Raw genomic sequence first — 15,744 nt, forward strand, 5'->3', positions numbered from 1 at the left:
TAATCTTCCACCTAGAAAAATTCCAAAATCAGTGTGTACAAGATGGAATTCTTTATTTGAAATGCTTGAAGTTGCTTATGAATATAGGAAACCTTTACAAATGGTTTGGAATGCTCATAATTCAAATATGACATATAGACTTGATGATAATGATTGGAATGACATAAAAGAACTTATAGAATTCTTAAAAGTTTTTTATTTAACTACAAAAAAAATATCTGCACTTTATTATCCAACTATTTGCTCTGTTTTACCTAATATTTGTGCTATTTCTAATAAATTTTATAAATTTAAAAATAAACCAAGATTTGAACAATCTGTTAAGAAAATGATTGAAAAATTTAAAAAATATTTTATTCTTATTCCTCAAATTTATTTAACTGCTTGTTTGTTAAACCCACATTACAAAGATGAAGGTGCATCACGAATGGTTGATAAAATATATTTTAATTTGGGTATTGATAGTGAAGATGATGAAACACCTAGTTGTCAAGATGTTAAAGATAGTATAAAAATTGAAGCTAGAAAATTGTACGACTTGTATAATAATTCTAATATAAGGAATGTAGTACATAACGAAGAGCCTCAAAGTTCTAGGAGTAGATATAATAATGAAGATGAAATTGATGATATGATAGATTGTATTATTGAACTTTCTCATAATGATAGAAATGATTTTGATGCATATATTAATCAAAATACAAAACCTACTACTATTGATCTTCTAGAATGGTGGAGCAATCGCGGCAAAGGATTTCCAAAACTACAACCGGTTGCTCGAGATGTGTTAGCTATTCAAGCATCTTCAGTAGCTTCGGAAGGCGCTTTTAGTGCAGCAAGATTTCAAATTGGAGAGCATAGATATTCATTAGCAGCAGATAGCTTGGAGATATCCGTACTATTTAGAGATTGGATTAATGGCGAGAGAAGGAGTTATGGTCGTCCACCTCTACCGACCAAATTTGAAAATGACGTTGATGAAATAATGCTAGATTTTAGTGATGACGGCATTGATGCAATGGAAGAACTAGCTAATCAACCAATTCCAGAGCATGTTACTAGAGAAATGTTAAATGATTTAAAAAAAGATTTCCTTGGTAGCATGAACTATTAAATTTAAATGTCTATTAGTATGAGTATAATAATTCGAGGTCTAATTCAAACAGAACCCTTCCTAGAAGGTGGCTGTGTAGATTAGATTTTTTAATACTCTACTAATATTTTGTAACTCAACTTGTACTATTTAATTAATATTAATAAAAGTATAGGCTATTCGCCTTAATTTTTTTTTATTATTGTCTTCAAAAGTTCAAATTTAACTTTTAAAGTGTGAAATTTAAACTTTTATAGTTTTAAAGTTTTAAATTTTCAAACTTTTAAAGTGTGAAATTTAAACTTTTATAGTTTTAAAGTTTGAATTTAAATTTTCAAACTTTTAAAATTTAAACTTTAAAGTGTTAAATTTAAATTTTTATAGTTTTATAGTTTTAAAGTTTATAATTCAAATTTAAAATTTCTAACTTTTAAAGTGTGAATTGTGAAATTTAAACTTTTTATAGTTTTAAAGTTTGAAATTTGAATTTAAATTTTCAAACTTTTAAAGGGTGAAATTTAAACTTTTATAGTTTTAAAGTTTGAATTTAAATTTTCAAAGTTTTAAATTGTGAAATTTAAACTTTTATACTTTTAAAAGTTTGAAAGTTTGTATTTAAAACTTTAAAAGTATAAATTTTTAAGTGTAATATTCCTAATTTTTTAATTTTAATAAAAAAATATAATTTATAACGGTTGGACCCGGTTTCCGGTCCGGTCCGGTCCGTTACCGGTCCGGGACGGGTATAGGTATTTTTTTCCGGAATTATCGGTTCCGGTCCGTCCCGGTTCCGGTTCGGTTCCGGCCCGTGGTGACCGTTCCGTTCCGGTTCCGGAACGTCCCGGTCCGGTAGTTCCGTTACCGGTTCCGTTGCCACCCTTACATGCGCCTAAAAGGGCAATATAGACCTATGATGACATGTAGTTCTAGGATTTGGGTAGACTGACCCTAGTCCAACTCGTTGCTAAGTACTACTCCCAACTGAACATAATTGATAGCTCTTGAAAATGTTGTTTATAATCATGAATATCATACCTGAATTCCATACTACTAGTGAACTTTGCTTTTATAAGAAAACTGATTCACAGTCATTGATGTCATTTCGTGTACCATACTAATCGAAAACTTACTTTTGGAAAAAATGTTCAAAAGTATCGATGACATATCTAGATGTTATGCATGTCATATATCTTACTATTACGATTCGAAGCTCCTGATCTATGAGATGAGTACACATATATAAGCCATGCATTTTTGAAACGTGAGACTTGTAAGTGTATGGGAGACATGATATGGTTGGAGTAAAATGCATAAAAAAAACATACATGCACTATGATTTTGAAAGGAATCTATAAGGCTGGACCTAAATCCCGGTTCATGAAAAATAGTAATAGTCTAATAATATATATTATATAAAAAATACTAGTATTAAGAGTATGCTTCAGTGGAAATCACTTTAATGGTCTGCAAAACTGATATTAATGAAGTTCAATGAGTTTGATATCTGAGACTGAGTGATGGACACTTTAAAACAAACTGAGTATAAAGCTAATCATGATAATTTATGTAATCTGAAGGAAACATGCAATTTAAAACAACAGAACATGAAATATCGATATTTTGAGGGTTCATGAAAATATACTCAAGTAAAGATACTACACAATATGAAAAACATGTATTTAGAGACTATTTATATATAGTGGCGGACTCGGAATTTTCGTTCAGGGGGTTTGTAAATAAGCCGCACGTTTTTTATTTTTAAAAAAACTAAAAAATGTGAAAAACAGATGAAACTAAAAAATAAAAATCGTTATCACAAAGATTTGAACTGGTGACATGAAGCTTAATTTCAGGAGGACTTGCCACTACGCTATCAGTTTCTCCTTGTTATTGAGGGGGTTCAAAATATATATATCTACAGAAATACAAAAAATTTACCTTATATATACGGTGTGATTTTTTAATGAGGGGGTTCGAGTGAACCTCTGAAGCCCACGTGGGTCCTCCCTTGTTTATATATGAGAAGAGACTTAAATAAAAAAGATATTCATGTTTTTTGTGATACCCTCGATTTTCATAGTGAAATACTGGAGAATTGAGTTCATTTTTAGACTCAATGGGTGAAGGATACTTATTGATGAAATCCTACGTACCTGAAATGAACACACTTGACATAATTCCTTAACTGAAACTTCAAGGTGAAAAACCCCAGTTTCTTGTTTGAGACAACTTTGAACATATTGAATTTTATTGTTTAAGTGTTGGGCGTGAATGGATAAGTTATTAGGACTTAGAAAAGTTAATCAAGGTAAAAGGTCAAGAATATCCCTTTTGAAACGTAAGAAGACCTGAAAAATCAAAGAGCATGACCTTTTAATGGATCTCATCGATCACATCGACGATCTGGAGGTCCAATCGCCAAAATATTCAGCAGGTAGCCAAAATAGGGCTTTAGATCGCCAAAACTAATAGCTTCTGGAGGTCTTTGGGTCACTTTGGTGATGTATTTCAGCAATACGTCGAACTATTTGGTGATTCATCAAATTGACAGGTGTCATCGTCGAATTTGCCCCTCTGAAAATATTCTAGCAAATCGAACGACTTATGCGTGCATGCCTTGGCAAATGCCGAGGCAAGACGATTGTTGAAAATAAGAGCATGTGTTATATCATCGCGACAATCGTCTTGCCTCGGCATCTCCTTCAACCTAATTGAAAGTGGTGTGCATGGTGTGCTCCATTCTCCTTCAACCTCAATTAATGGAGAGAGTTCTAATGATGATGAAGTGTATGTAATGTACCCCGTAGACCATCTCCAACCCAAAATCAAATTTTACACCAAATTCTAAATTTGGTGTAAATTTTGGTGTTTTGAGCTCCAACCAACACCAAATTTGGTGTGTGTAACATTATTCATCACACCAATTCACTTTTTGAATATTTTAATATTATTTCATTATATAAACTTTTAATTAAACATTATATAAATTGTATGTTTCAAGTAAATCTCTTGTATATTTAAATTTTTTTTATGTAATATTTTTATAATATTAATTTTAGATATAAAATTTAGCTTTTTTATAAATTAATTTTTCTATATATGACTTTTTTTTAAATTAAATTTATGTTAATGCTACTATAAATTATAATTGGATATATTATTTAAAAAATTATGGTACAAAATAATTTTATATTAAACAATTATAAAAGGAAATAATATGAATTATATATGGTGAATGTTTTAGAAAGAATTTGTTTTATGAAATAAGAAAATATAAATGAATTAAGAAATAATAATATAATATTAAAGAGAGAGAAAAATATTCATTTTTGATGTAAAATTTGGTGCAGTGGGTTGGAGTTAATTACACCAAAAATAGTGCTGACACCAAATTTAGTGCAAGGTAAAATTTAGTGTTTGGGTTGGAGATGCCCTTAGGTATTAGGATTATTGTTGTTGAACATTGAAAATACTTCGAAATTTTGTATATATTTGAAGTTTTTGAACTTTGATATATTTTGTAGATCCTTTGACGAGTCTTTACTTTGAATTTGATGTTTTAAATTGATGACTAGAGTAAGCTGTAATTCAGTTAGGATTAATTTGAAACCAACACATTTAATTGTTTTATTTGGAAGGTGGTTACAAAAAAAATTCAAGTTTCTGCATTTGAATTTATTTTATTTTTTTCGAAAACTGACAGACTTGATCGATTAGTCCGTCGATTTTATGAAAAAATACCAAATGCAAAAACCTAGAAAATCGACTCTGCCCATCAGTTTGTTATAGGATTTCAAAAACAAACCAAAGGGCAGAGTTGGTTCTCTTAATTTATTTTTTTTAGAAAAAACATTTATCAAAAATTATTTTATACGTTTAATATTGAATCAGGATCAACTAGGATAGAAATAAAGTACTAGGACAAACTTTTCTTTGGTGTCAAGGTAATAGCCATGAATAATCATCTACTTCGGGAAAGAGTAGAAGATTGAGGCATATTACTCTCCGCGTCCACTTTTAATTGTCATGTTGCGCTTTTCGAAAGTCAATTTGCCTAATTTTCAAAGTGAAATTAGATTCGATATTTTAGACAAAAAATTTAGATATTCAAAAACTTTAGGAAAAATATTATAAATCGCAATTTTTTGCATATCAATATGATAAACAATACATCGTAAAATAATAGTCAAAGTTCTTATCATTTGATTCTAAAAAAGAAAACCATGACAAATAAAAATGGACGGAGGGAATATGAGATATACAATGCATTATACAAAGTCAGAGACGCATAATATGATAATGCTTCAACATGGTTATTCTATTCCACCTCTTAGAAAGAAATAATTTTAATCAAAATATATACTTAATAGCATAGCGATACATTTATAAAAACTTCTATCCCGAGCACACATACTAAAACCACAAATAGTCAAATAAAATTCAATACATAAAATTATAATTTAATAACAACATCGTTATGTAAGGTCATAATGTCAAAGAAATTAATACCGTAAGACATTGTACATCTTGATGATAGACTAATTAAGAACAACCCCATATGTAAATTGTGCTTAATTATCAAGATTACATAAGCGTATTATACAATATGTTGTTTTATTTAAATACACTCATATATTTATATATATTTTCCCTAACTAACACACTTTTTTTTCACATGTCCAATCGTACTCTTTAAATTCAACAACATATATTCAACTAAGTTGATTAAATAAGATAATCATATAAAGCATGCAAATCATATGGTGATGACTGGTGATTTGCAAGAGTAGTCCATTCTAATTCTTGTGGTGAATATGTAACATTATTAGTACTATTGTATCGATGATTTAATAATCCATCGTCTTCCTCGAATCGAATCCTTTTTCGTGGTAATTGACAACCAGATATATCAAACTCGAAATCATATTCAACCTCGAGTTCCTTAACGTTTGATTCAGATTCCTCGCATAGGGATGGTAACGACAAGGGTGAATACAAATAAGACTTGCAGCTAGGTCTAGAACCTGAAGCACAAACTTTTTGTTCTTCCATTATTCGCTCTAGAAATCTTCCTTGTGCTTCAAGTTTTATCTTCAAGTTTCTTTGAACCTTTAAGAAAAAAGATTAATCTTAATTAATAATTTGCAAAACATGGATGAAAAAAGATTAATTAAATTATAAGCTTAATTAGTTTACCTCAAGATGATCACTTAATCGTTTGTGTGCATCCATATGCATTTGTAATGCTTCATTAAGTTGAGCGCCCCTATATAAATCGATATAGAGTTTAACTTCTATAAACTATAGTATAAAAGAACTTTCACCTAATATTTTTAGGTATTGTAAATTATTTGCGGATTTTTAATTATAATACGAAAAAATAAAAAAAATAAAAAACATATGACCCTTTTTTAGTAGTGAACTTAGTATCAACCTTATGTATGTTATAAAGTTTCATTATATACGTATAAATATTTGATTGTGAACTCAGTTATTATTAAATATTTAATTTGATATCATTATGAAAATTCATAAACTTTAAATTCAGAATCCGTGTCTGTATTAATAAGGAATGGAACAGTAACTCACGCTGTAACACTGAAGTTTGGCAAAATTTCTGATATGCTTCTCCTTTCAAACTTGCCAACTATACGTTAAAAAATGAAAAGCAAGACAAAAGAATTTAATATAGAACTTTAGTATATGTTATTTTATTTACATAATTAACTTGTATAAAAAAAAAAGAAAAAAAAAACTTACTTTCAGGGTCTTCACGTACAAATTTTGACATACGGTATTTCTGTTGCAAATCGAAAGAGAAAATAAGGATTGAATAAATAATATCAAAATTAGCTATAGTTTTGATAATTATCAAATGTAACAATAGTATCCGAAATTTGGTCTGTATAAGTTATATAACTATTTGCTCTATATCTTAAATATACAGAACAAATTTAAGAAAATTCTCGCTATATTTAATAATTCTTTTAAATCCTCACTATGAGTTTTTTCAAGGATTTCAAGTTAATACTACAATATTAATTGAGTTTACAGTTAAATATTTATAGATATTTGATAAATTTCTTAATATATATAAAAAACTATGAGCAAAAGTTACTAAATTCACGTGAATCTGTATCCAGACTTATGAAGCTATTCCGCTAATAGAGGCAGATCTAGAATCCTAATATTATGAATTCTGAATTATAGAAAATACATTTTATTAAATTATGAATAAATTATTTACACAAATGAAAGAAATCATCACAAACACAAAGGAAATAATAATAAGAAAACCTGTAGGTGGCTTTTCACATGGAAGATTGTTAGACCAGGAATCCCCATAACCTTCAAAATTCCTTTTGGTGTTGCTCCTGCAAGCCAATATTTAGTTTTTTTATTTTAAGAAAATGAAAAAAAAAAAAAAAATAGGCGAGAGGATAATTATATGGTAGAAAGCTTTTCAAATTCAACTGAAGAATTGTTGAAAATAAAAAGAATTTTCACAACATGAAAAAATGAAAGAGAATCAGGCTTGTCATAAAAAAATCGACATGCTTGGCACAAGAAAAGGAATTAGGTGTGCATGTCGAAGACATATTTAGCCAAACAAAAGTGAATCTCATCGTCACTCATTATCAAAAAGAAAACAATCAGGCCTACACGTGAGAGGCAATGTCCAAACCGTAGTTAAACAAAGAAATTGAAGTTGAACACTGTTTAACTGTTAAACCTTCTTAACATAAAACGATCACACACTTCAACAAGGATCACTTACTTTCCGGACCTCCGAGCTGACTAACTGCCTTCTCAAACAGATCATGAAGCTCTTGAGTCCATTTCAGTCTCTCCTTTGATGAACAATCAGCACGATTCGAAGCCATACTGGAACTTGGCTGCTCTCTGAATTTCCCAGGCATTGCAGAGAGAACTCTGCCAAAGCTTATAGACAAAGAAAGAAACAACACTTAAATAAGTAAAGCTGTTGTGAAGATAATGTTAACAAGTTGATGGATCCTATGGAAACAGGGTAGGTATAATACCGATAAATTTTCGGAACAAACCAAGCTATGTGAAAAAGATATTCCAAATTCCAAATGATGTTGATTTTTATAATCATTTGGTGAAGAGAACTAAACTCATAAGCAACAAGAAGCTAACAAGATTGGCACTTCTCAATTGGAATTTGAGTGTACAAGACAAAATAAGGCATTTCTACAAGCCAGCTTTTCAGTTTTTGGTTCATACTGTTGGCTAAATCCAAATAGCACACCATAAAATAAAATAGTAACAAACCAGATATGGAAGTTATCAGGTCTTTCTTTGGAAGTTGTACCTGTAAAGGCATATAATCAACATAACTATGTATTTCATTGACAAATAACTGTGAACAATTTAACATGATAAAGGAAGTAGAGTAAATTAACAGACTTTCTAAATATGTATTGAGATTGTGTTAAATTCTGAAGATGGATGAAGGAAATAAGAGAAACTTCATCTTCTTTTTGACCATATATAGGTAAAGAAAGATTACAATAGCATGTCCATTACAGGTGTAATATTTGCTGTACTATTCTGTTAATGGCCAGAAATAGAATTATGGCTGCTCTTTCTCTGATTCATGAGAGGACTACTGTCTGCTCCGCTTCAAGGTACAAGACGGGCATTTGTATTGCTTTATACTCTCAGCTTTAGCAGGTGTTATCTTCACACACTTGCCGTGGTACCACTTCTCACAGATGTCGCAGCCAATCCAAAACTCATCAGCACTGTAATTCCCACCACAGCTTCCACAGAGTGTTTCACCGTGTTCTTCTTCATCCTCCTGGTAACTTTCATCTTCCAGCTTTGGGGTGCTTTTCACCTGACCATCACTAGATCTCTGCATAAAATGGGGAAATTTTGACTTTAGTAATGAAGGAGAGAGTGAGCAAGCACATAAATAGTAGAACATGACATACTGAGGAGAAACTAAATAAAAGTATCATGATGTTACTGAATACTAAGGAACAACAAATTAAAGGGAAGATAACATAATGGCTTTGATTTTTCCCTACCTTTATGCTGCTACCACGTGATTTGCTCCCACTATCTGCACTGGGCTTATCTTTTATAGGTTTTCGTTCGGTCACAACTTCAAAAACAGTTGGCACCTCGTTGATCAAGCTGAATAGACGCTTCCTGTACAAAAAGTATGGAAACTCAGACTAACAAGAACTTCCTCGCAGAAAAGTTACACCACAAAGTAGAGACTTCCCAGGCGAAAGTTATAAAGAACCAAATCAGAAAGTTGTCTGGAAATAGCAATTAGCAAGTAGAGTGACACTAAATTGTGATTCCTTTCACCTCTTGCAAACCTCCACACATCCACCACAAATGAAGATGGTGGAGTGGTGAAAGAGGTGAATAAGAAGTAATAAACACTGCCACTAGTAGGGAGCGCTACCTCCTTAACTGGGCGTCTGGGCCCTACGTGGTGAGAATATGGATTAGTGCGGCTAGTGTGTTCCGGATACCAAATGGTTATATCTAAAAAAGATGCTGCCACTGAATTTTGAATCTAATGCAATGCCCGAGAAAAGAACAATCACACAAATACTATGAGAAGTATAAACTATGAGATCTCTAGGAAAGAGAGCGCCTTGGCAAACGTGTGCTACCATCCTTAACATTCTCTCTCTCTCTCTCTCTCTCTATCACACCTCCTTGGGGTGCGACCCCTCCCCGGACCTTGCGTGAACACCAGATACTTCATGCACCTGGCTGCCCCCTTTTTTTAATCCACAAATGCACATTCATCACTACTAGAGATGCAATCTATCATTAGGAAGAGAAAAGTGTCTTAAGGCTAGTTATTAGCACCAGCAGCTGTCCCCTAAAGAAAGTGGAACCAGAAGAAATATCAAACCAGAAAACTTAACATATATCCTACATGTAAATAAAGGTAATGTGGTGGCTAGATATATGAATAGACTATTCCAAAGTTCTTTGCATGTTTAAGTTGCATAACTGTGGAGGTTCCTTCACTTCAGATGTCCCAACATCCAAAGAAGCAAGATACAACTTTAAATAGAATGATCAACCCTCCAGAAATCCCGGGGCAAGCGATTGAAGAGTAAGATGGATGTCTTAGCAAACAAAATTCAAAACTGGCAATACACCACACCACACATGCACAGCAGAAATAGTTTCTCAATGAAACCCAATACTTGAAGACATATATAAGAAAGCTAAGTTAAGTTGGTGAATGATCTATGGACTCGCAGAAGATTAAGAAAAAAACACATAAAGAAGCGTGTTTGTGTACTTAATAGATGGAGAGTTACAAAGATGGACTTCAGAACTCGTGTAACTGACTCTAAAAGGATAGGGTACACAGACATGGAGTAACATGTAATCAAGAAAAATGTTACAACCTCAATACTCGACAAGCATGACATAAATATACAACCACCAGAATGCATCCCCTCTGCCCCATCAGAAATAATCTTCAACCATACAGACTCAAGAAGAACTCATCTTTTGGACTAACAGAATTTGTCACATTTCAAGATTGAATGAAGTGCAAGCTGTAGAATTTCAACCTGATAGCACAGAGCAACCATTTATTTGCTTGAACCAAGCACTGTCACCACCTAATGACAGTCTTAACAATACATAGCGATCAATACTCCTGATATTTTCAACCTGACAGAAATGTGGACAAAACAAGGCTGGGATTTATCTTCAGAGTGATGCTCAATGACTGGGAATTAAATAGGGCGACTGAATTTTACAGTACTTCGGAAAATATTGGTGGTTTACAGGAGGGGGCTATAGATTCTGGTGGAATGGGCATAGTAGTGGTTCATACAAGGTGAGTTCAGCTTATAAAGTATTGAATCAAACCAATTAGCAGGTTGAGAATTGGCCTCGGAAGCACATCTGGAAGACAAAGACACCTTAAGTGGCTTGCTTTGTTTGGTTTTTAACAAAAGAGGCTGGTCTTACCTGGGAAAATTTGAAGAAAAGAGGTATCTCTCTCTATCCCAGATGTTATTTATGTGGTGAAAGAGCAGAGACAACATCTTTTTCTTCATTGCAAGCTAACAGAACAACTGTGGAGAATCTTCATTAATCTTAGAGGCATCACTTGGATAATGCCAGGCAAGATATCTGATGTATTACTTAGTTGGGAGGAAGCAGGAGTTTAGGCAAAGGATAGTGAAAGATGGATAACTGTCCCAGCTAACATTTGGTGGACAATCTAGAAAGAGAGAAGTTCCAAATGTTTGAAGATCTGAGGAATTTTGTGCAAAAGATCAAATTGAACTGTATTTTGCTCTTTTGTTTTTTTGGTGTACAGTTCTACCCAGGAGAAACTGTAGAAATTCTCAATATGCTAGATTCCATTTAGATGGTCAGAATAGCTTCAGTTTCTTAGAGACATGTTTTGTAAAATATGGCTTCAGCACAACATATACATTGTTTTGTTCATTTACATAGATACACACACACAAGTTACCTGTTTCAAGAAACAAAATGCATAGCTATCCAACAGGAAATCCTCATTTCTCAGAAGAAGAAAAGCCTATTTTCTCCATAGCCAAAAACAGAAGAAGCAAACATGAGCAACGAATAGTTCGAGATTTTGCAATATTAATGTGATTTTTTCCATTAATTTTACTGATTTTTTTTGGCTGCAGCCATTACTTGTTCAAATTGTTGTTAATCGGTAATTCTTCTGTCAGCAATTACAGTCTTCTTCTCAGATTCGCCAATGACGACAGTTACATTAGCACCATCAGAGCTGATTCCAAAATGAGGACCAGAGCAGGATGAAAAGATAATCAAGGTGCAAATATGGGATACTGCGGGCCAGGAGCGGTTCGGGACTATAACAAGCAGTTACTATCGGGGAGCACATGGGATTATACTGAGATTACATACATTGATTAGAACTTCCTCTGGCCATAAATATTAGAAAAATAGTTTAAGTTTGGATTAATCACCTCCCTAGCATCGCATTTTGTCTGCATCTTTTTGTTATTTGCGTATTGCTTATGATACTTTTTCTTGCATCTGGTATCACTGAGAAACCTTGCTTGTTTATTCTAAAAAATTGATTGAATTAATTTGCTCAGTTAGCCTTTTTTAAATTAGGTGTATTGAATTAATTTGTACAGTCTGTGTTTTAATTAGATTGCTTAATTGATGTATATTTCGTTTTTTGCTTGTTAGTTGCACTGTTTTTCCTTTAATTCTAGACTCTGTGGTTGTTTTGGTGTCAATTTTGGTGAACTCCTGATTATTTTTCATTCTTGTTTCCTGCCAGTTAGTTGCACTGTTTTTCCTTTTTCTAGATTCCTTCGATTGTTGTAGTGTCAATTTAGGGGAACCCTTGATTATTTCACTTGAGTATTGTTATAACCTGTGTTAGTGTAGTCGGGGTTTGATGGAAGTTTAAGGTCATGTCCTTGATTGAGGATGGGTGTGAGGGGTAGGGGTGGGTAAGGGTACCAAAGGGTGCTTCTAGGTTGAGAGTTGGATCTTGGAACATAGGGACATCAACAGGAAGACGATAAGAGTTGGTGAAGATTCTTAAGGAAAGGAAGATCATTGTAGGTTGTCCAGGAAATCAAATGGGCAGGAACCAAGGATAGGGATGTAGACGGATTTAAGTTGTGGTACTTAGGAAGCTTGAGGATTAGGAATAGCGTAGGCATCTTAGTAGATAGGAAACTCGGGGAACAAGTGGTAAAGGTTAGGAGGGTGACTAATAGGATGATGGTTATTAAGATAGCTTTGGGAAGGATAAATTTCAACATTATTAGTGCATAAGTTCCACAGGCGGTTGAACAAGGAGGTCAAAATGCACTTCTGGGAGGAGTTGGACGAGGTTGTGAGAGGTATCCCGTAGACTGAAACTATTGTTAGGAGGAGATTTTAAAGGTCACATAGGGATCACTTTAAGAGGATATGGCAATGTGCATGGCGGTCTCGGCTTTGGGGACAGAAATGAAGGAGGAGTTTTACTTTTAGAATTCGCAAAAGCTTTTGAGTTGGTGACATATCGTAGTTCAGTAGTCAAGACTGAGATAAATTACTTGCTCCTTGGGAAGTATGATAGAGGTTTATCCAAGGACTACAAGGTTATCCAGAGCGAGAATCTTACAACCCAACATAAGCTTGTGGTAATGGATTTAGATATCAAGTGGAAGAAGAAGAAAAGGGCTACATATACCCAACCAAGGATTAAATAGGGAGGCCTGACAAAGGCGAAAGCCTAGGAGATCAGAGAAAAGTTGGTGGCTATAGGGGCATGGGGGAGTAGCGGGGATGCAAATAGTATGCCGACCAGGATAGCTTAGGGAAGCAATTAGACTAGATATTAGGGGTCTTAAGGGGGAGCTAAGGCGGGCATAAACGGATTGTTGGTGGAATGGAGAGGTGCAAGGAAACGTGAAAGCCGAGAAGGTTGCTTATACGATGTTAGTGGAAAGCTTAGACAAGGAAGAATAGGGAGAGGTATAAGATGGCGAAGAAGGCAGTGAAACTAGCCATCACAACGGCTAAAACAACATCTTTTGAGCACTTGTATGAAGAGCTCGAGGAGCAAACGTGGGAATAGAAAGATGTATAGGCTCGCAAAGGTGAGGATAGGAAGAATCGTAGCTTGGACCAAATGAAGTGCATGAAGGATGATAATGGCAAAGTGTTAAGAGAAGAGGCCAACATTAGATAGAGATGAAAAAAAAGGTATTTCAATCCTAGGGATTCTAGTAATGTAGGTGGATAAGGCTACAGAGGTTGAGGGAGCTATTTGTAAGATGAGGAGAGGAAAAGCGATTAGGCCAGACGTGATCCCAGTGGATTTTTGGAATAATACTAGCAAAACAAGTTTGGAGTGGTTGACTGGTTATTTACTGTCATATTTAAGACGGTTAAGAGGCCAAAAGAATAGAATTGGAGTACAATGGTTCCATTGTACAAGAATAAGGGTGATATTCAGAATTGCAACAACTACATGGGTATCAAGCTACTAAGTCATAATATGAAAGTCTGAGAGAGGGTGGTCAAGATAAGGATGAGGAGGGCAAGGATGAATCTAGGAAGACCCAAGGGCTGTGGCGGAGCCAGAATTTTCAATAAGGGAGTTCAAAATCTGAAAAAATAGACACACAAAGTAGCCGAAGGGGGTTCGACATCTACTATATATACCTAAAAAAATATTTTAACCATGTATAAATAATATTCCGCCGAAGGGGGTTAAGGTGGCTCTGCCACTGCCCAAGGGGTGTCACGGGACACAGCTTTGTCTGAAAATATGCTATATATATGTATATATATATATATATATATATATAAGGCAGAAAAGAGAAAAGATATATACTATATAGTGTTTAGTTTGACATAAAGTGGCACGCAGCTCAGTTGGTTATGTGCGTCAATTGCTATGTGGGCCGTGAGTTCGAACCTGGACAACTTTGCTTTTCTTCTTTCTTCTTTTTTCTTTATTTCTGTTCTTCCTTTGCCTTCTATTTTTTATTTTTTTGATATTTTATATAAAAATAAATATGTAGTTTTTCTTCTTTTTTTCTTTTTTTCTTTTTTACGTTCTTCCTTTGCTTTTTATTTTTTTGATATTTTATATAAAAATAAAAATGTAGCACTATTATATTTAATGAGATAATTTTCAAAACAAAAATATATCCAGAAAAAGTTTTAAATTTGTTTTAATTACTTTTTGGAAAAGATATAATAGTATACGTGAATTGTGTTATATATATATATACTTAAAAGGTGACACCACTTGCAAAAAATCTTGCGTACGCCATTGGAGGAGGGGTGAGTCTATCTCCAAGAACCCACACCGATTCATGCTGGGGTGATCAACTATAGAAGTCATTTATCTTGTACAGAGATTGTTGGAGCAATATAGGGACAGAAAGAGAGACTTACACATGCTCATTGACATGGAAAAGATAAATGATATAGTCCCTAGGGAGGTCTTTTAGAGATGTTTGGAGTTTAAAGGTGTACCTGCGACTTATATTAGGGCAATTAAGGGCATGTACAATGGTGCCAAGATACGAGTTAGAATAGTGAGAGGTGACTAACAACACTTCCTGATCATGACGGGATTTCACCACAGGGCAACCCTTATCCCGCTCCTATTTGCCTTAGAGATGGACGAATTGACACGACATATTCATGGAGAGATGTCGTGGTGTATGTTATTCATAAATGCCATAGTATTGATTGACAAGACGTGTGGTGCAGTTCATGATAGGCTGGAAATTTGGAAATAGGCCCTAGAGTCAAAGGGTTTTAGGTTAAGCAGGACTAAATCAGAGTATCTGGAGTGCAAATGTAGTAACGTAATTCATGAAGCAGAGGAGGGAGTGAAGATAGATGCACAAGTCATACCCAAGAGAGGAAGTTTCAAGTATTTTTGGGCCAATAATTCAAAGAAACGGGGAGATTGATGATGATGTTGCACATCATATTGGAGCGGGGTGGGTGAAATGGAGGCTTGCCTCCGAGGTAGTGTGCAATAAGAACGTGTTCTCAAGGGATTAAGGGTAAGTTCTCTAGAGTGGTGGATAGACCAACTTTGTTGTATGGGAAAGTAGAACAAATTCAAGATAATTAATGACTCTAACACTTAC

General features: G+C 33.8%; 2 protein-coding genes across 3 annotated transcripts in view; both read right to left on the reverse strand.

Moving 5' to 3' along the window:
* Positions 1-5,818: 5,818 nt before the first annotated feature.
* Positions 5,819-8,019, reverse strand: LOC125817094 (myb family transcription factor PHL7-like). The gene is made up of 6 exons (XM_049496671.1): positions 7,872-8,019; positions 7,391-7,467; positions 6,854-6,893; positions 6,683-6,740; positions 6,290-6,359; positions 5,819-6,202 (listed from the first exon to the last, which is right to left on the reverse strand). The coding sequence occupies exons 1-6, from the start codon at positions 8,011-8,013 to the stop codon at positions 5,819-5,821; spliced, it is 771 nt and encodes a 256-aa protein (XP_049352628.1). The 5' UTR covers positions 8,014-8,019.
* A 423-nt stretch (positions 8,020-8,442) lies between these two features.
* LOC125817095 (PHD finger protein ALFIN-LIKE 1-like) overlaps positions 8,443-15,744 on the reverse strand; it is a 115,044-nt gene continuing 107,742 nt past the window's right edge. For both annotated transcript variants that reach the window (XM_049496673.1, XM_049496672.1), the window contains exons 5-6: positions 9,151-9,274; positions 8,443-8,975 (exon numbers count right to left, since the gene is read on the reverse strand). In XM_049496673.1, coding sequence (XP_049352630.1) covers positions 8,724-8,975; positions 9,151-9,274 — 376 coding nt within the window. In that variant the 3' untranslated portion in view covers positions 8,443-8,723. The remainder of the gene's footprint in view (positions 8,976-9,150; positions 9,275-15,744) is intronic.

Source organism: Solanum verrucosum, unplaced genomic scaffold (assembly GCF_900185275.1).
Source record: "Solanum verrucosum unplaced genomic scaffold, falcon-dt-bn FXZP01000094.1, whole genome shotgun sequence".
Taxonomy (NCBI): domain Eukaryota; kingdom Viridiplantae; phylum Streptophyta; class Magnoliopsida; order Solanales; family Solanaceae; genus Solanum; species Solanum verrucosum.

What these genes read in the sequence shown, in the direction of transcription:
- LOC125817094 (XM_049496671.1), bottom strand. Translation starts at nt 8,013, where the DNA reads ATGCCTGGGAAATTCAGAGAGCAGCCAAGTTCCAGTATGGCTTCGAAT. An exon ending in TCAGCTCGGAGGTCCGGAAA is followed by an intron (nt 7,468 to 7,871) that starts GTAAGTGATCCT and finishes ATTGGCTTGCAG; the next exon opens with GAGCAACACCAAAAGGAATT. An exon ending in CCAAACTTCAGTGTTACAGC is followed by an intron (nt 6,360 to 6,682) that starts GTGAGTTACTGT and finishes CGATTTATATAG; the next exon opens with GGGCGCTCAACTTAATGAAG.